The sequence below is a fragment of the Bubalus bubalis genome, chromosome 2, assembly GCF_019923935.1.
Source record: "Bubalus bubalis isolate 160015118507 breed Murrah chromosome 2, NDDB_SH_1, whole genome shotgun sequence".
In the NCBI taxonomy this organism is placed as follows: Eukaryota; Metazoa; Chordata; class Mammalia; order Artiodactyla; family Bovidae; genus Bubalus; species Bubalus bubalis.
Genome location: NC_059158.1, coordinates 41,019,388 through 41,040,619, shown reverse-complemented (window position 1 = coordinate 41,040,619; position 21,232 = coordinate 41,019,388). Strand labels below are relative to the sequence as shown.

The 21,232-nt window shown below is 42.3% G+C and overlaps 1 protein-coding gene and 1 non-coding gene across 6 annotated transcripts in view; one reads left to right on the top strand and one right to left on the bottom strand.

The window, feature by feature from the left end:
* The first annotated feature begins 677 nt into the window (after positions 1-677).
* Positions 678-21,232, top strand: part of C2H6orf89 (chromosome 2 C6orf89 homolog) — a 39,700-nt gene continuing 19,145 nt past the window's right edge. The window contains exons 1-5 of one of the 5 annotated variants that reach the window (XM_006050417.3): positions 682-836; positions 10,500-10,601; positions 10,730-10,802; positions 11,310-11,517; positions 11,983-12,196. In XM_006050417.3, coding sequence (XP_006050479.1) covers positions 11,329-11,517; positions 11,983-12,196 — 403 coding nt within the window. In that variant the 5' untranslated portion in view covers positions 682-836; positions 10,500-10,601; positions 10,730-10,802; positions 11,310-11,328. Of the gene's footprint in view, positions 837-10,499; positions 10,803-11,309; positions 11,518-11,982; positions 12,197-21,232 lie in introns of those variants that run through there. The other 4 variants (XM_025270773.2, XM_006050418.3, XM_006050419.3 and 1 more) reach the window with 4 other exon arrangements.
* Positions 19,147-19,219, bottom strand: TRNAE-UUC. Its single transcript has one exon. It is a non-coding gene; the product is annotated as a tRNA-Glu (tRNA).

Here is a 21,232-nt window from a genome sequence, read left to right as displayed (position 1 = left end):
GAGGCTGGAGGGCTACAGGCTATGGGGTCGCAGAGTGTCAGACATGACTAAGCAGGCATGCCTTATCCAGTTCAGTTCAACATTCACACAGGGCATGTTCCAGATCAGAATCTGAGCAGAGCGAGTTTTCAGTGTAATCTCGAGCAATCTAACCTTTCCATAAACTTCAGCTAGGTTAGTAAGAGGGTAAATGAAGGTTGTTTAAGCAGTTTCATGAATATAAAGTCCTTTGTAATGTCTGCTGCTGCTGCTAAGTCGCTTCGGTCCTGTCCGACTCTGCGCGACCCCATAGACGGCAGCCCACCAGGATCCCCCGTCTCTGGGATTCTCCAGGCAAGAACACTGGAGTGGGTTGCCATTTCCTTCTCCAATGCATGAAAGTGAAAAGTGAAAGTGAAGTCGCTCAGTCATGTCCGACTCTTAGCGACCCCATGGACTGCAGCCTACCAGACTCCTCCATCCATGGGATTTCTCAGGCAAGAGTACTGGAGTAGGGTGCCATTGCCCTCTCCCTTTGTAATGTCTGGCAGAGAATAATTGTTGGCTCACAAAGAGACCGCCTGCAAGGACTGAAGAAGACCGAGAGGGAAGAACTGGCCGCCAGGGGGAGCAAGAAGCCGAACTCTCCAGATCTCGTGATAGTTCCCAAGTTCTCCGAGACATCGCCTGATCTACTTCTGGCGGAAGCTTCCGGCGGGAAGAAGGAGCGCTGCCTCGCCTGTGGAGTTGCTTCCGGGTTGCGCGCCCGGAAGTAGGAAGTTGTCGGCCTATCCTCCTCGCCCGGCGGCTTGCTGTCCCCGAGGCGGGAGGAGCCCGAGGGGGCGCGGGCTCCGCATGTGAGTGATTGGGGCCCGAGGCCGGGAGGGGGGAGGCAGCTTCGTGACAACACTGTCGCCGCACCCGTCTGTAAAATCCTCGCGCAGCCCACCTTTCCGCGCCAGTGCCACTCCTGCCCCTGCGCTGACCTCTTCTCTGAGCCTTTGGCGTTTTGCGGACTGACTGACAGCACCTTTCACCAACTCTCCGGGGTCAACTTTCTTAAAACTTCTTCCTTTTTTCCGAGAGTTCCGCCCTAATTGAACTTGTTTCGCGGGGTCACAATATGACCAAAACAGCGGTCCTAGCAAAGTCTATATTTCATTGCCCTTTCAGATTTGTCTTTTTTTTTTGAATGTTTACAGTAGATTTCCCGCCCCACTCCGAAACATCTTTTTCTGATAATTGTTAGGGAAGGAATTTTTTTTTTTTAAGTGTGGTCTTGGTATATGATAAACGTGGCATCTCGGATTTCAGAAAGGAATATGACTTGGTTTATTGGCTTGATTCAATGAGATGTTTGTAATCTCCATTTAGAACAAGGAAATTTGCCTGCTTCATGTTGCCTAGTATTTTAAGATCATTAGTCCTGCAAGCCACACCTCTTTTCTGGTCTAAGAGCCTGCATATCCTTGGTATTTGCCAGTACATCAGTTTTAAGGTATTTGGCCTTCTCCTCGTGATAGGGGCTTCCCTGATGGCTCAGATGATAAAGAATCCACTTGCAGTGCAGGAGAAGTGGGTACAATCCCTGGGTCAGGAAGATCCCCTGGAGGATGAAACAGCAACCCATTCCTGTATTCTTGCCTGAAGAATTCTATGGACAGAGAAGCCTGGCCAGCTACAGTCCATGGGGTTGCAAAGAGTCAGACAGACTGAGCGACTAACACTTTCACTCATAATAGAGACTACTTCCAGAATAATTTCTGTCTTTTCTTATTTGCTCATTTGGTTGTTCCCATAGTGGAATCTTCCATGGACATCTCGCCCTTAATAAATTTGCTTGTTTGAGTTATGACACTTTCCCTTTAAGGAAGGATATGCTTTAACCTAAATTTAGCTTTGCTACATTGAAGTTTTGACTGAAGTTCACATCCACCAATTCAAATACCACAGGCCCTGTTTGCCCTTTCTGCTTTAGACCAAAACAGTTTTCAAGACTCAGTTCAAATCCCTGTTTTTCCACAGCTACTTAAAGCTCCACACACACAAAAAATCCAAGTGTGAAGTTCCTATCTTGTTCACCTAAACTCTCATTAGGCTGATGTATTTTTTAAAAAATGAGAAGTGAAATAACCATTAGTTTGTGAACAAAATGATTACTTTAGGTGTTTTCTATAAATTGTTCAACGGGCAGTGATAAGGTTCCATATCTCTGAGGTGAATTTCCATGTCTGTTATTAGTTTGTGTTGTTATTTTCTCCAAAAAATCTGCTTTCAAGAAACAGTTTCGTGGCAAGGAAGACAAGGAATAGATGTAATACAGGGTAATAGGGTTGTGTTTAAGGTTCAAAGGGCAGAAATAGTGTTCACTCATTGGACAAAGCACGGGGGGATAGTTTTTATAAACAGAGAAAATTACATGTACAGAAGCAGAAAGGTGTAAAATAGTATGGCAGCAAAGAATGTGAGGAAAGAATGGGAAACAAGACTGAACAGATAGGCAGTAACCAGTGGGTCATGCTAAGTAATTTGGACTTCATCTTATTGTAATTATTATGTATTTAATTTGGGTAATAAGACAAATGTTTTAGATATATCACCTTGTAATTGCTTAACAACATGGTTGGAAAGACACAATTATCCTTACTTTATAGATAAAAACTCTGAGGCTTTAGAGAGGTTAAAACAGTGTCTCGTGGCCACACAATAGATAGAGAATCTCGTATTTGAATTCAGCTTTTTCTGACTCCAGTGCTGGTATTCTTAACCACCATGCTAAATTATTCCCTAGCCGGGCGCGGAAGTCAAGGAAAGTGCTCAAGTGCTTTAAATAGATGAGCAATGTGAGCCAATTTGTGTTTTAGAAAAATAATTTGTAGAGACTGGCTCAGAAAGGAGAAAAGGGGTTGGAATATCTTTGTGATGGTCTATGGGAGGGATGTTGAGGGCCTTGACTGCCACTAATGTAGAGCTAAAGAGGAGGTGATGAATGTGAGAGCTATACAGGATATAAAATTGAGGATTTGGTGATTGGTTCATTGGTGGGGATGAGGAAGCAGGAGGAGAGGTTTTAAATTTGGAAAACTGATGTTTCTATTATTTGAGAAAAGGAATATAGTAGGATAAACAGTTTGCAGGGGAAAAATAATAAGTCAGGTATGGACACATAACACATAGGGGATTATAAGAAATTTGGGCCAGAATGTCTGGTAGCTGATTAGATGGATAGGTCTTGAGTTTTGGAGAGCTCTAGATTGGAGAAGTGGAGAAGGCAATGGCGCCCAACTCCAGTACTCTTGCCTGGAAAATCCCATGGACGGAAGAGCCTGGTGGGCTGCAGTCCGTGGGGTCTGTAAGAGTCGGACGCGACTGAGCAACTTCACTTTCACTTTTCACTCTCATGCATTGGAGAAGGAAATGGCAGCCCACTCCAGTGTTCTTGCCTGGAAAATCCCAGGGACGGGGGAGCCTGGTGGGCTGCCTTCTATGGGGTCGCACAGAGTCGGACACGACTGAAGCATCTTAGCAGCAGCAGATTGGAGAAGAGATTTAGGAATCACTAAAGCTAGTGGCTAAAGCCATGGAGGGCATGAGACAGTCAAGGACATCCGTGATGAATACCAACATTCCGAGAGAATGAGAACAAGAGAATTATGCCAAGATTTGAGGGCACTTGAGGGAGATAATGGATAGGAATGGCAGCTGCTGCAGAGAGATAGCTGAAAAAGTGTCCTTTGGACTTGGCATGTGAAGAAAGCCTTTGGTGACCTTAGTGAAAGCAGTATCGGTGGCGTGAGGGGAAAAGAAACAAATGCAGACCTGAGAAACGAGAGGGAAGTGAAACTTTTTGTTTGTTTGAGAGCTTAACTTCGAAGAGAGGAAGAGTATAAGCTCTGGAAATCTAGAGAGGAAGAATTTTTTTTTTTTAAACCATAGAAACTAGAAAAAGTGAGACGAGGAGATATGTTTAAAAATCTGGGGGTTCCTGCTTCAAATATGTCAGTGTCATAAAAGGCCAGAAAACAAAACACCAGCATCTGTTGTAGATTTAAATAGACCAATGAGACATAACAGCTAACTGTGATATGTGATCATTGGTTGGTGCCTAGATTTCAACAAAGCTGTATGGCCTTTCTTTCTTTCTTTTTTTTTTTTTTTGAAAGCTTGACCATGGACTAGATATTAAGTAATGTTAGAGAATTATTAATTTTAATAGGTATGACAGTGATGCTGATGGTTATGTAGAATAATACTCTTATTTTCAGAAGGTACATGTTGAAACATTTAGAAGTGATTTCATGATGTGTTACATTAATAAGTTTCAAATGGTTCTGGTAAAAAAAAAAGACAGTTGGACAGAAAGTAAATATAGCCAAATGTTTGTTAACAATTGGTGAATCTAAGTTAAGGATATACAAACATTCTTTGTACTATTACAGTTTTTCTAGAGGCTTGAAATTTTTCAAAATAAAAAATTCAGAGAACAACAGTATATTTTCAGAGAGCAAAGAAAACACTAGACTCTTCAAGTCTCAATGAGCAGAAATGTCCAGAAAGAGGAACGTTGATGATAAGAGTACAAAAAAGTGGAATTCCCTTAATTGTAAATTTAAAGCAGTTATTACAGTTTTAAATTGCTCCTCTTTTAAATTGTATCATTTTAATGTTTTATCATTTATCTTTCCTTTAAATGTGGAATTTGGTTTTTATTACAATTCAGTGATAACATTTTTTTCCGGTTTAATGAAATACGTCTTCAGTCAATGAGAATCATTGGAAAAAATAAAATGGAATATATTCATAACACTGAAGAATGGATTATCATGCTACATAGCTAGCATAATACTAAAGAACCTAGTATGTGGAAAAAGAAAATTTATTGTTAGGTACTCTGTATGTTCCTACCGTAGTTGAAGATTGGGAAATATTTAGATGGGCTTTTGAAACTTTCTTTCTGAATACAGCTTTTGTGTTTTAACTAGATGAGTCAGTATTGCATCTTAGAGTTGCCTAGATGGTATAGCTGTTTATTTGGGGAAACAGCTTTGGATTTGACATCCAGGGTGATGTCGTATCAGTGTTCAGGACATATTTATATCAATAGAGAAATTCTGTTTTAAACAGTATAAAGGAGAAATGTACATTTTGTCTGGCCTCTTATCCTGTCTTCTGCCTTAACCACCTTTATTGATGAGTTCTGTTGAAGTCATTCTACCAGCTATGGCTCTGTCCTGTGTTTTCTTAGACTGAGACTCAGGAGGAATTGTGGAGAACATCCCTTCAGAGTTGTCAGTTGCCTCCTTCTATTCCTTAAGTAATCCTTCAGATATTAACAGCCCCCTGGCTTATCTCCCCCGGGCCTCTCTTGAAAGCAAGATTTCTTAACCTCAGCACTCTTAGCATTTTGAGTTCTCTGTCATGGGGAGTTGTCCTGTGCATCATAAGAGGTTTAGTCTTTCTGCATTAGATGCTGTAGTGCCCCCTACAGTTTTTGTTTATGTGTGTTGATGTATAGCTTTATTTGGAGAAAAATGTATCATTCACAGTCTATTGCCAAGTGCACTAATGTGTGTCCACCCCACCGAAGATGATAATCTGTTACGTAAGAAATTGTTTTGTTCAAGATCAGAAGTAAATACAAGCCTAGGAGACTTGCTGCGAGACATGAGTTGTGACTATGAGAGAAAGTAGAAATTCCAGGTTTTCCTGTCTGTTCCCTTTGGTTTCCCTCCTCTTGGGACTTTGAAGTTGGCATGGAGAAGAAAAAAATCATTGGGAAATGTTGAGTACTCCTCCAGTTTTGACAGTCGAAAAGGTCTCCAGACATCCCCTGGGGAGCAGAATCACCTGCTTGAGAAGTACTGTTCCACAGCAATGTCTCCTAATTGGGGGTGTGCCTGTGATCAGCAGGAAAGAGGTTTGGAAACTTCCATACCGGGGTCCCACTCCCAGGCTTCTGGCATTTCAGTGTATAAAGGGTGTTGCATGATACCTTGATTTTTATAACTCTGCAGGTCATTCTGCCTATGCCCTTTCAGGTATAAGCCACTGTTAAGAGTCGAGCTCGCTCATCGAAACTTCTCTCTGTGGCAAAGCTCATTTCTGCCAGAGTTGGACCTTCTTACTAGAGAGAAAGGGATTGCCATCAAGCTTCAGCTGATTTCACTCAGTCTAGATGAATATACCTGATGCTTAACCCTGACTTTGTGTTTGTTTGTTTTTTAAGAGGCAAGTTCTTTGTTTTTGTTTTTTTAATACAAACCCTTGTGTTGAGGGTTGACCTTCAACAGATCCCAGCAAGGGAGCTGCTCTGTTAGTTTGACCTAAAGGGACAAGATTTTTTGTTTTGGTTGTTTAATTAACATCATATCCACTAGATGCCAGTAGTACCCCTGAAGTGTGACAATCACAAATGTCTTCAAGCTTTTTACATACCCCTGGGGGAAGGGGGAGGAGAGTTGCCCCTAGTTGAGAACCACTGATTTTACCAAAGACAAAAAGAAGGCTTATTACCAAGACCCACCATGTGCTCGTAGAAACTTCATTAAATTATTAGTAACTATCCTTCTGGTATCTCGGGAAATGCATCAGAATCTCAGGGAAGAAGGATGTACAGCTTGCAAGAAGTGTGTGTATTCAGTATCATATTATCATTTTGTACTTCCAGAAATAGTCATACACCTCTAGAATTTTAGAGCTAGAGGAAACTTTAAAAACATTCTGGTTCAATCCTCATGTCTTTTGGATGAGGAAATAGGCCAAGTGACTTAGCAGTGAGTATAGTAAATGCCACAACAGTGATAAGTTCAAATTCTATAAATATACATTTAAAATATCTTTATTGAGATATAATTTATGTATGCCATGAAACTTACCTACTTAAAATATACAGTTCAATGGGTTTTGTTTATTCACAGAGTTGCGCAACAATCACAATTTGTTTTGAACATTTTTGTCACTCCGGGAAGTAGCTTTGTATCTATTAACAGTCACTCCCCATTTCTCCCCACCCCCTCCCCTAGGCAGCCCCTAATAAATATTTTCTGTCTCTATTTTGCACGTCCTTGACTTTTCATATAAATTCAGTCATGTAATTATCTTCTTTCACTAAGCATAATGTTTTCAAGGTTCATCCATGTTGTAGCTGCTACTGCTAAGTCACTTCAGTCGTGTCCAACTCTGTGCGACCCCATAGACGGCAGCCCACCAGGCTCCCCCGTCCCTGGGATCCTCCAGGCAAGAACACTGGAGTGGGTTGCCATTTCCTTCTCCAATGCATGAAAGTGAAAAGTGAAAGTGAAGTCACTCTGTCGTGTCCAGCTCTTCGCGACCCCATGGACTGTAGCCTACCAGGCTCCACTGTCCACGGGATTTTCCAGGCAAGAGTACTGGAGTGGGGTGCCATCGCCTTCTCCAGTCATGTTGTAGTATGTGTCAGTATTTTATTCCTTTTTATCCAGTAATATTCCATTTTGTGGATATTATTGATGTATGAATATTATTGAAATCCATTTTGTTATCCTTTCCTGGATATTTGGATTGCTTTCATTTTTGAGCTTTTATGAATACTGTGACGTAAACAAGTTTTCGTGTGGGAATTTGTTTTAAATTATCAGGGTACATACTTACAAGTGGAGTTGCTGGCTCCTATGGTAGCTCTGTATTTGAGTTTTTGAGGAACTGCCAGACTTTTCCAAAGCTGCTGCATCATTTTACATTCCCACTCGCAGTGTACAAGAGTTCCACTGCCAGCACTTGTTATTCTCTGACTTTTTGATTATAGCCATCCCAGTGGGTGAGAGGTACATTTCACTGAGGTTTTGATTTACACTTCCTTGAATACCAGACCACCTGACCTGCCTCTTGAGAAATCTGTATGCAGGTCAGGAAGCAACAATTAGAACTGGACATGGAACAACAGACTGGTTCCAAATAGGAAAAGGAGTACGTCAAGGCTGTGTATTATCACACTGCTTATTTAACTTATATGCAGAGTACATCATGAGAATCGCTGGATTGGAAGAAACACAAGCTGGAATCAAGATTGCCGGGAGAAATATCAATAAACTCAGATATGCAGATGACACCACCCTTATGGCAGAAAGTGCAGAGGAACTAAAAAGCCTCTTGATGAAAGTGAAAGTGGAGAGTGAAAAGGTTGGCTTAAAGCTCAACATTCAGAAAACGAAGATCATGGTATCCGGTCCCATCACTTCATGGGAAATGGATGGGGAAACAGTGGAAACACTGTCAGACTTTATTTTTTTGGGCTCCAAAATCACTGCAGATGGTGACTGCAGCCATGAAATTAAAGGACACTTACTCCTTGGAAGGAAAGTTATGACCAACCTAGATAGCATATTGAAAAGCAGAGACATTACTTTGCCAACAAAGGTCCATCTAGTCAAGGCTATGGTTTTTCCAGTGGTCATGTATGGATGTGAGAGTTGGACTGTGAAGAAGGCTGAGCGCTGAAGAATTGATGTTTTTGAACTGTGGTGTTGGAGAAGACTCTTGAGAGTCCCTTGGACTGCAAGGAGATCCAACCAGTCCATTCTAAAGGAGATCAGCCCTGGGATTTCTTTGGAAGGAATGATGCTGAATATGAAACTCCAGTACTTTGGCCACCTCATGCGAAGAGTTGACTCATTGGAAAAGACTCTGATGCTGGGAGGGATTGGGGGCAGGAGGAGAAGGGGAAGACAGAGGATGAGATGGCTGGATGGCATCACTGACTCGATGGACGTGAGTCTGAGTGAACTCTGGGAGTTGGTGATGGACAGGGAGACCTGGCGTGCTGCGATTCATGGGGTCACGAAGAGTTGGACACGACTGAGCGACTGAACTGAACTGAACTGATGGCTAATGAGGTTGAACATCTTTTCATGAGTTTCTTGGCCATTTGTTTATCCTCTGTGGAGAAATATCTATTCAGATATTTTGCCCATTTTTAATTGGGTATTTATCTTTTTATAATTGAGTTGTAAGAATTCTTTATGAACTCTGACTGCTAGTCCCTTATCAGATATATAATTTGCAGATAACCACCCTCCCCCATTCTGTAGGTTGTCATTTTACTTCCTCGGTGGTATCATTGGCAGCACAAAAGTTGTTAATTTTGATGTAGTCCAATTTAATTTTCTTTTGCTATTTGTGCTTTTGGTATCCTGTCTAAGAAGCCATTACCTAGTCCAGTGTTACAAAGATTCCCCTTTGTTTTCTAGTTTTGGGTCTTCTATCCATTCTGAATCAATTTTTATCTGTAGTATAAGAAAGTGTCCAACTTCATTCTTTTGCATGTGGATATGTAGTTGTTCCAGCACCATTTGTTGAAAATATCCATTTTATTTTCTGTTATTATTTTTTTTGGCCATGCCCTACAGATTATGGAATCTTAGTTTCCTGACCAGGGATTGAACCCCAGCCCCCAGCAGCGAAGGAACCAAGTCCTAACCACTGGACTACCAGGGAATTCCCGAAAATGCACAGTAGACTTTCACCACCCTTTCACCTGAACCTTAAAATGAAGCCCTATGTGGTCTTTAAGAAAACCCTTTGAGCAACGGCAGAGAGTTTGGAGAAAGATTGTGTCCCCTAAAATGTGTGGGGGACCCCTCCAGTCCTCAGAATCTAGGTTACCTGTTTGTTAACCCACCATTCGAAGTCTGACTCTGATTTGGTCAGCCTTGGGTTGGGGCCAGGTATGAGCATTCCTGAAAGCTCTCTAGGTGATCCTGCCGTGCAGGCAGTTGAGGACTAGGGCGCTGTTCGAGGAGGAGCTGTACCGGGGTGTGCACTGGCCTGTGGAGCGCAGACCGCCGCCTCTGTGGAATCTCCTGACTCTTCTGCTCTACAGAGGGCAGCATCTCCTCACGGAAGGGATAGAGTTGTTCCATGTTAGTGCTTTTCCATGTTAGAAACACCTTAGGGATGAAATCTGTGAAATAAGAGGACCCTGTGCATTATGAAAACAACAACAGCAAAACTCCCAGCCGACAGAAGACAGCATGGATCCCAAGGGCTGTTTCTCCTCCTGTGAAAAAGTTAAAGTGAAGTCAGTCATGTCCGACTCTATGTGGCCCCATGGACTGTAGCCTACCGGGCTCCTCCGTCCATGAGATTTTCCAGGCAAGGGTACTGGAGTGCGTTGCCATTTCCTTCTTCCAGGGGATCTTCCCGACCCAGGGATCAAACCCAGGCTTCCCACATTGTAGGCAGATGCTTTACCGTCTGAGCCACCAGGAAAGTTTTTTCCTCCTATAAATGAAGAAAAACACTGTTCCGTAGCCCAAGTGCTTTTTAAAGAGAAGTGCTTTATTTTGTTTTACAAGTGATCCAGGGAGAATTCTATATTGCCTTTACTTTTTGCCTTTTATTGTATGGCCATTGTGAAACGGCCTGGCTTTAAAATAAGTGTGAGAACACAAATTGAATTTTAAAATGAGTTATGTAGATCTTAGGTTCTTAAAACATGTAAAATACAAATGAAATGCCCTCTGTTGTTTAAATTCTATTTGCAGAAAAGCATGAGGACTGCAGCCTGCCAAGTGTGAAGCGCCCCCATGCCGTGGTTTTGTGTTGTCTGAAATCCTTGCTCAGCCAGGAACGAAGCTTATCAGCAGGTTCCTCAGTAAATCTTGCCTTCAGTGATCAGTTCCTTCTCTCATGTTGCTAAAAGGTTCATTTGATGTGAAAGGAAGGAAGTAATTGATCAATAACACTTTCTACAGTCTATTTCTTTTTATTTTAGTAAATTACCTGTAGCAGATCTCCTGTGATTGGTTTCAGAAATCTTTTGGGAGACTTCCCAGGTGGTCCAGTAGGTAAGACTCCTCGCTCCCAATGCAGGGGGCCCAGGTTTGATCCCTGGTCAGGGAACTAGATCCCACATGCCTCAACTAACAGATCCCTCATGCCACGACATAGATCCCAAGTGTCACAACTAAGACCCAACACAGACAAATGAATATTTATTTAAAAAAAAAATCATTTTGGATGGGCACTAGCATTTCAGAGTCCCATTAAGGATTTGTTTTTGTGCTCTGAACTGGTATTCGTCAAAGTGTTTGGGAACCAATGCTGGTCTGTAAACCATTTTTGTTACTAGCCCACAGTTAAGAAACACTTAAAAATTTGTATCACATCTTGACATTATCTCGACATATTCATTATGTTTTACAAAAGAATTGGTCAGCAGTGGATTGGGAAAAACACAGAACTGGTCCCTCCCCACAGGTGGCCGAGAAGTACTGTTCTAAAGGATGTAGCTTTGAGAAGGAAGTACTTTAAAGAAACCATCTTTTTACATTTATTTTCTCTCTGTCTCTCAGAGACTCTGCATTGGAAGACATGGATCTTGCCGCTAATGAGCTCAGCATTTATGACAAACTCTCAGAGACTGTTGATTTGGTAAGACAGACGGGCCATCAGTGTGGCATGTCAGAGAAGGCAATTGAAAAATTTATCAGACAGCTGCTGGAGAAGAATGAACCTCAGAGGGGGCCACCCCAGTATCCACTCCTTCTAGCTATGTACAAGGTAAAGACTTGGAAATAGCTTAGACAGAGCACAGACCCATCAACATTCTCCCCAGATGTTACTGCTGACTGATTCCACCACTGAACCTTGGTTTTTCCTATGAGTCATTGGCCTTTACTCTTTGTCACCATATATGATTAGGACACTTGACTCTTCTGTTAAATGTTGTAGATGAAAGCTGTGTACTTATGGATAGCTGTATTTGCGTGTATTTTTAAATGGTGAGCATGGCCCTGGATCCATGTGATACAGACTTGCTGAGCCTTGCACTTGTCACAGTTGTCAGGCTTTAAATCCTTTCAGAAGTGAATGTCAGTGGCTTGTTTATGAAAATGGATTAGTTTTTAAAATACATTGGACATAGTAGAAGATGCCTGTTTTTGTTTTTTTTTTCTTTTCCCCTTGGCATTAAAGTATTTCATTTGCTGGGACTATTATTAATCCATTTCCTGTCTTTCCCTGTAGGTCTTCATAACCCTGGGATTAATCTTGCTCACTGCCTACTTTGTGGTTCAACCTTTCAGCCCATTAGCACCTGAACCAGTGCTTTCCGGAGCTTACACCTGGCGCTCACTCATCCATCACATCCGGCTGATGTCTTTGCCCATTACCAAGAAATATATGCCAGAAAATAAGGGAGTTCCTCTGCGTGGGGGCAAGGAAGACCGACCCTTTCCAGGTAGAGCACTACATTCACTACTTATTAGATACAGCTTTCTTGGCAGTATGTCATGAGAAAGAAGGTCACATTTATTGACATCTAATGAGAGACACTTTGCTGTGTTGTCTCATTTAATTCCATCCTCAGTAAAACTCTGTGGAATGGGGTTTATTACCCCATTTTGCAGATTGAGAAACTGAGGCTCAGAGGATGAAGAAACTTGTCAGAGAAACACATCTGGTGTTGTCAAATTCAAGCCCCCTGATTCTTAAACACACATGTTGGGGATGAGAGTTTTTCCTCATAGGAAGGATTTGAGTGTATCTTTACCATTTTCTCTCCTATGATCCCTATCCATAATAGATATTTTAATAAGTAGCTATTGCTTTATTGAAAGCATCTGAGTCCAACCCCTTAATAGTCCTTAGCCCGTTGGGCTAGGTTTTTGTCTAGGTGTATCCCTCTCTTTCAGTTGAATCTTTTCTGTTTCATGATTCATAAGTATACAACTTTGCCAATAAGTTGAATTTAAGAAACACTTTAATTTAGTAACAGTGCAGTGGTAGCACAGGAATTCCTGCTCCGATAGACCATTTGAGGAGTTGCCTTTTTGAAAATAGTGTAATGCAGTAAGACTTGAAGTTTACTTTTTGAGAAAGAATAGCAGGATATTATTTGGGGATTTTATTTTAGTCATCTATTATTTTATCTGTTTATCTTATTCGCCTGTGTGAAGGAATATGTACATTAACACCACAAATGGATTATAGAACTTTTTGTATAACCATGTTCTGAAACTTTAGGCTTCAAAATAACTGTTAAAGAAGTATGTCTTCTCTTCAATGTTGTTTTCCAAAAAAAAAAGTTAGGAGTTGAAACCAAGCTTTATAATCATAGTGCTGCTCTGTAAGCCAAGACCTAATCAGTCATAAAAATCATCACTTGGTTTGGGTCTCCTTTGAAAGCTATTTTTGTACACTTGGGGAAATCCTTAAGAGGTTTCCAGAATTATATCAAAATCAGAGGAAGGGAACATTGTAAAACAAAAACCCCACCTCATAAGTCTTTTTTTTTTTTTAATCAACTCATATATTTAGACTTTTAAATTCCAGATTTAACTTTCTAATGTTTATTGGGAAGGTTATTTTTGAAATGTCATCAACAGAGCTCCAACTCTTTTATCAGGGAGGTCCAGAGCACGTGGAGAAAAAGCCAGAGAAACTGGTCAGTGAGGCCAGCCTGCCCTGCTTCCTCGGATGCACCAGCCCCTATCCTGTCTTCCCCTCCCAGCCTCCCGAAGCTCCTCTTCTGCTCTGTGGCACGTGGGAGGAAGTCCGCAGTGTTTAGGACCAGGTTCACGGCATTTATTTTCTTTCTCCCCATCTTATAAACTACATCTCCACAGACTCTTGAGTTAAGGAAACATAGTCAGTGGACAGTGATTGCTCATTCTGTGTATCAGGGTTTAAAAATTCAAGAAACATCAGTGTCTTGTCAACAAGCCAGGTTCAACAAGCCAGGTTGTTTGGCCACTCCAAATGAATATTTTGCCTTGCATATTGAAATAAAATGAGTCCTTAGAGCGTACTTGTAAAGAGAGAGCTTTGGATGGAAGGGTGTGGTTTTAGGTCTTTAATGTTGTTGATTCTACTACAAAGCTGCTTTTACTTGTAAACAGAGATTTGTTACCCTATTTTCCTATGTCTCATAATTCTGGGAAGCTGTAGACATGTAACAGCATCTTGCATAGCATTTGGAGGGAAGCTTAAGAATGCATAATGAAATAAGGGGTGAATGGAAACATGTTGGGGAGAATTAGATAACAGAAGCGCAGGGACTTCTCCGGTGGGTCCAGTGGTTAAGACTCAAAGCTTCCATTGTAGAGGACATGGGTTTGATCCCTGATCAGGGAACTAAGATCCCACATCCTGGGAGGCCAAAAAAAAAAAAGAAATGCAAACTGCTGGTCCTGGAAGAGGGCCAGAAAAGCAAAACACATAAATTATCATTCCTGTTGTCATGTACCAAAAAGCAGTGGCCTTTCAGTTAGGACTACTTAGCAGCACCTTTAAAGTCAATGTAGAAAGAGAATGTAAAGTGAGTATGGCTCCCCAGCAGAAAGCCTTCAGCGTGCCGTTTCCTAAGGGCTGCCTGGTGCCCCCAGCGACCATCTGACGCTCCTTGCTGGGGCAGCGGCAACTCCAGATGCACCACACCAGCGCTGTGAGGTCTCCTCCTGACTTCTGGCGGCTTTCCCTCTTGACTCTGCCCAGGGAACAAACGCAACAGAAGTGGGGTTTTGTTTTCCTAGGTTTCAGCCTTGGGTAGGAAACCCTGCCCCTGAATCCTCTTCATAGGGTGAATGAGGTGACTCTGTGGTGAGTCATGTAAACACCCCACTCTGTAGCAGAAAATAACTAAGCTGACTTACTTAGTACTTGCCAGTTGCCAGGCCCTGTTCAAAGGGCTTTCCATGTGGTGGCTCACTGGATCTTTACACTATTCCCAGGCAGCAGGTTCTGGTTTTATGTCTGTTTTACAGAAGACACTGAAGTACAGTGAGATTAGGTCACTTGCCTGAGAATCCAAGGCTGGTAAGTCATGGAACCATGGCAGGCAGATCCTTTACCGGATTCTTTACCACTGAGCCACCAGGGAAGCCTTGACTTACTATTTGACTTAATCTTTTCTCTCTCTTTTTTAAAAAAACACTGATTGATTTATTCTGTTTGCCTGTGCCAGGCCTTTGTTGCAGCACACAGGCTCTTTAGTTGCAGCGTGTGGGTTCTGCTTCCTGACCAGGGATTGAGCCCTGGCCCACTGCATTGGGAGCTCTGAGTCTTAGCCACTGGGCCACCAGAGAGTCCCAATCCTTTCTCTTATTAACCTATAGTTTTCCCTTCACATTTACATTTTTAGTTCTTACCCACTCTCCCACCCCCATCTCCCACCTCCTACCTTTATATCCATTTTGACCCTGCCATCTGTCCTCTTGGATTTTATCCTTCCCTAAAATCATTGTCTTAGAGCTCAAAAGGAACATTAGAGTTGATCTGGTACATACTCCTGTGTTTTTTTTTTTAACTTTTTATTTTGTATTGGCATGTATCCAATTAACAATGTTGAGATTGTTCAGGTGAACAGCAGAGGAACTCAGCCATACATATACATGAGTCCATTCTCCCCCAAACTCCCCTCCCATCCAGTCTGCTACATAACATTGAGCAGAATTCCATGTGCTATACAGTAAGTCCTTGGTAATTTTCCATTTCAAGTACAGTGGTGTGTACACGTCCATCCCAAATTCTCTATCTTGGAATCTTCCCCTCTGTCAACCATAAGTTTGTTCTGTAAATCTGTGTCTGTTTCTGTTTTGTAAATAAGATTATTTGTATCATTTCTATTTAGATTCCCCATATAAGGGGTATCATACAGTTTTTCACCTCCTCTGTCTGACTGACTTCACTCAGCATGACGATTTCTAGGTCCATCCATGTTGCTGCAAATGACATTGTTTGATTCATTTTAATGGCTGAGTAATATTCCATTGTACATATGTACCTCATCTTTATCCATTCCTTTCTTGATGGGCATTTAGGTTGCTTCCATGCCCCTGTTTTATGAAGAGGAAACTGAGCTGGAAGAGGTGGAATAGCTTGCTTACCCAGTTACACATGACAGACTAGCACTTGAACCTTAGTTTCTTAACTTGAGTCTGCCACTCTTTCCATCACATCACATTTACTGCCTGTTCCCTTTGCCCTCAGACAAGCCAGGTTCCAGCCTGTTCAGTTCAGTTCAGTCTCTCAGTCGTGTCCAGCTCTTTGCGACCCCATGAACTGCAGCACACCAGGCCTCCCTGTCCATCACCAACTCCTGGAGTCCACCCAAACTCATGTCCATTGAGTCGGTCATGCCATCTAATCATCTCATCCTCTGTCGTCCCCTTCTCCTCCTGCCCTCAATCTTTCCCAGCATCAGAGTCTTTTCAAATGAGTCAGCTCTTCACATCAGGTGGCCAAAATATTGGGGTTTCAGCTTCAACATCAGTCCTTCCAAAGAACACCCAGGGCTGATTTCCTTTAGGATGGACTGGTTGGATCTCCTTGCAATCCAAAGGACTCTCAAGAGTCTTCTCCAACACCACAGTTCAAAAGCATCAATTCTTTGGCACTCAGGTTTCTTTATAGTCCAACTCTCACATCCATACATGACTACTGGCAAAACCATAGCCTTGACTAGACTATTAGACTGAACTATTTTGTTTACTTGGGGCATTTCTGATTTTTAATTGTAGCACTCATATATCCTGAGAAGGCCTGGGTCAGTTCCTCACATACAGTTAGAAGGTGCATCTCTGTATGTGTACTGCATAATTGGAAGGTTACGTATCCATGAGCTTTGAAGGGGTGGTTGAAGTGGATCTCCCAGTATTAAGGAGTTTGGGGAATAGTAGATCGTTCATTGACTTAGAACTAATCAGACTTAGAGTCCAGGCCAGTGCTCAGACCTATTTATTTGCAGATAAAAAAGTAAAGTGACGACAGCTCCGTCAAGCACTTGCAGTGTGTATACCAGGCACTGTGTCATGTACTGCACCCTGTGTTCCTCAGTCTTCACAGCAATCACATAAGGCAGTTAACATTTTATGTTAATATTTCAGAGATGAGGGAGCTGATATGCAAGGGGGTTGACTAACTTAGCTGAAGTCTCACATCTAGAGACAAATTTCTGTACGAGGAGGACTTACAAAAATAGTTGAACTCTACGGTTTGGAATTGTTCATACGCATTGCTTCCTGACAGCAGAGCTGTTGGCAAAATGATTTCTTGGGTTCTTTCCATCCCTATGGTGTATGAAAGTGCCTCTGGGCCTGTTGCCAGTCCTGCAGGGGGCCTGGCCAAGGTCAAGGCTTCACCCCTGCCTCATGCCCAGGGAGCCGGAAGTGCTAAGCAAAATGAGCTGCTGGAGCATAGCCTGATTAAATACTGAGCACGCACCAGTGAATGTCACAGAGGCTTTGTTGTGGACTTTGCAGGCTTCTCTTAGGTACATTTCTAATATGAGGCATCTAAGAAATCATGAGGTTATATTTATTTAATTCTTATTTTGAGGTTTTTCTCCAAATTCAGATCATCTGATTTTTTTTCTCCTGATGGACTTGATCCTATTGTTGTGTGTGTGTGTGTGCTCAGTCATGTCCTACTCTCAGCGGCCCCATGGACTGTAGTCCACCAGGCTCTTCTGCCCATGAAATTCTCCTGCGAAGAATTCTGGCATGGGGTGCTGTTTCCTACTCCAGAGGATCTTCCCTACCCAGGAATCGAACCCGAATCTCTTGCATCTCCTGCGTTGGCAGACGAATTCTTTACTACTAGTGCCACCTGGGAAGCCCAATCCTATCGTTAAATCTTCTGAAAAGTCAAAGTTTCATTCATTCAGTCAGTCATTCAGTGAGTGTGTATCGAGACCCTGTTGTACACCAGGCACTGTTCTCAACAGAGCAGCGAACAAAACAGTCCCCCTCCGGCACCCCGCTCTCGTGGAGCTGGCCTTGACTTTGTGTCTTTCTTCTTCCCTATCCTTTTTACCCATAGGGAGGTTTTTGTGCTCCTGGAAAGAAATATATATATATATATATATACACAGCGAGCCAGCCTGGTTGCGTTTCCTTTGTAAACAACTCTCAGGCACCAGGAAGCCTCCTGACAGGCCCTGGCTCGCCACTGTTCTGCAGAGTGCCCAACTCACAGAGAAGCCTGGGAGGTTACAGTTTCTGCCCTCCTTACCTTCAAGGCTGTGTTTTGTCCACAAGACTGTTTTTGACATCTCACACAGTGAAACGATGCCGTGATCAGAGTGAAAATTTGGAATCCAGATCCTGTCTTTTATCAAACTCTAATAATGTGGAGTTTCACTTCTCTGGCACAACTGTTTTTTTTCAGTATAACATACATAGCTTGTATAAGGAGGATACCTTGAGTAAGGAAACCTTAGAAATCAAAAGAAAGTTAGGGATTGCCATCCAGCTTCCTTTCTGTTTGGTGCTGGAGGACAAGTGGACAGACTCCGAGGAGGGCTGAAAAGAAGTGAGATGCAGCGTGTTTGGTAGCTGAAGAAAAGCCGTGGACCAGGGTGGTGTGGGATGGTCTGCTGTGTGCTGTTGGCTATTTTCCAGCGTGAGTGAGATTTTGCTCACAGAGCACACAGCAGGCAAAACCTTTTCAGACAGATGGAGGCCAAGTTGAAGTCTGGTCTTTTCTCCTTTTGTTGTTGGAAATTCTGTGAGAAGGGGAAAAGGAGCCCCAACTGTACACAGCCCCCCTCCTCCTGGTCACTTCACTGCTTATCCATTCCTCAATCCCTTTCTGAAACAAATATGAGCCCATTCTTTATCCACCTTGGTGACAAAGGCTGCAGAGAAGTCCAGAGTAGCTCTTCCTCTTGAAGTGCTGCTGCTGCTGCTAAGTCGCTTCAGTCGTGTCTGACTCTGTGCAACCCCACAGACGGCAGCCCACCAGGCTCCACTGTCCATGGGATTCTCCAGGCAAGAACACTGGAGTGGGTTGCCATTTCCTTCTCCAGTGCATGAGCTCCCCTTAATTCAGATGGAGTGTATGAACTACCCCCATTCTGGGGATTGTTTTTCCGCATCACCTCCCATCTTCCTTGGCTGGCCACCAACCTGGCCCAGGTTCCTCTTCTGTCAGGGGCCTCTTCAGGGGCCTGCCTTCCGCGATAACTAAACTCTGCATTTAAAGTTAATACTCTCAGTTTGAGTCTTCATGGTCTTCAAAGACATACAAAAAATGTTTTTTTTTCATTGAAGCATAGTTGATTAACAATGTTTGAAGCATAGTTGATTAACAATGTTGTGTTTCAGGTGTACAGCAAAATGATTCTGTTGTACATGTACACGTATCTATTCTTTTTTCCCCCACCGTACTTCACGGCTTTCAGGATCTTAGTTCCCCAACCAGGGATTGAACCTGGGCCCTCGGCAGTGAAAGCTCAGAGTCCTAACCACTGAACCACCAGGGAATTCCCTCCAAAGACATTTTTATTTGGAAAATACATAAAACATATGTGAAGACCAAAAAAAAAGACATAAGATTTTGATTTTTGAAAATATACTTTTTTTTTTTAACTTTTTTTGGCCATGCCACATGGCATGTGGCATCTTTATTTCTCTTCCAGAAATAAAGCCCGTGCCCCTTGCATTGGAAGCACAGAGTCTTAACCCCTGCACTGCCAGGAAAATCCAAAAATATATTTTTAATGAAGTAAATTCTCTCACCTCTACCCTCCCACCTCCTCCACCCAGGCAACCACTGGTAATAACTTGAATATACATCCATCCTTCTGAGTTTTTCCATGGCTGTGCAGATCCCTATACTTTGTATCTATAAATATAAAATATTTTTTGATTCACACACACAAGGAAGGCTTATGTAAATATTTTTGGCTTGCTGTATGTAACAAAGTACCAAAGGTCAGGCGAATTAAAACAACAGAAATTAATCTTCTCACAGTTTTGGAGGCTGGAAATCTAAAATCAAGGTGTTTCAGGGCTCTTCTCCTTCTCAAAGGCTCTAGGGACGAATCCTTCTGGGCTTCTTCCAGGTTCTGCTGGTTGCCATCAGTCCTCAGCATCCTTAGCTGTGGCTGCATAACTCTGTATGGCCATCTTCCCTCTGGGAGTCATCATGTGGCCTCTCTTCTGATAAGAATGCATGTAGATTGAATTTAGGGCCCACCCCACTTTAGTATCACCTCATCTTTAATTAATTACATCTGCAAGGAACCTATTTCCAAATATGATCAAATTCTGAGGTTCCAGAAGGACTTAAATTTTAGCAGGGGGACACTGTTCAACCCAGAATACACATTTTTCAGGAGTTTATATTATTCCATTGTCTGAGTATTGCTTAATTTAACAGTTTCCAGATTTTTTTGCTGTTATTAAAAAAAAAGATTTGGGGCATTCATATACACATATTTTTATATATATGTACTATTATTTCTGTGAGGCTTCCCTGGTGTTTCAGATGGTAAAGAATCTCCCAGCGATGTGGGAGACCCAGGTTTGTTACCTGAGTCAGGGCAATCCCCTGGAGAAGGGAATGACAACCCACTCCAGTTTTCTTATCTGGAGAATCCCATGGACAGAGGAGTCTGGCGGACTATAGTCCAGGGGATCGCAAAGAGTCAAACATGACTGAGCAACTAACACTTCACTATTATTTCTGTAAAACAGATTCTTGGAAGTAGAATACCTGGGTCAGAAAGCATGGACATTTTACATTTTAATAAATACTAAAAAATTATCTTCATAAACTTATGTCCGTGTGTAACTTTCATTAACATGTGTTGCTCATCTACCCTGGATATTATTATTTTGCCAGTCAAGTGACTGAAAAGTGGTATCTCACTTTAAGTTGCAATTCTTCAATTATCATTGAAGGTGGATGTCTTTTCAGTTGTGTTTTTAGGCCATTTGTATTTGTTTTTCTGTGGACTACTTGTCCATATTATCTACACAGAGAGAACAGAACAGTGCCGTTTGCCTCCAGACCTGCCCTCCTCCTGCACAGCACAGAGGTGAGCCATGAGCAGTCAGAGGTGAGGGTCCTCGGGTCTGCCCCATGCCCAGTGTCTATCACGAGGCTCTTACTACATTCTCTAACTGTACCTGTGCCTAAGGGGTGTATTCCCCATAGATTATAAACGTGACCGTACTTTATAATTCATTTTTGTTACTCTAGGATGCCTTTGGGCACATGAACCTCTCCTAGAGTTACTTTGGCAGGTGGTGGCTTGTTGCTGTTGTTATTCTCATGCTTGCTTCTTTCTAGAGAAACTTGAGAACGCAGTTGTCACAGCTCTGCCTCATCCCCACCTTCACCAATAGGAGACTCGGACACAATTCTGTCCAGTTGTATTAAATGTATGTGTATGTGTTTTTGAGTAGACTTGATATCTTTATGACATTTAGTCATTTATCTAGGTCTTACTTTATATCCTTCAGTAAAATTTTATAGTTTTACCTTTTTT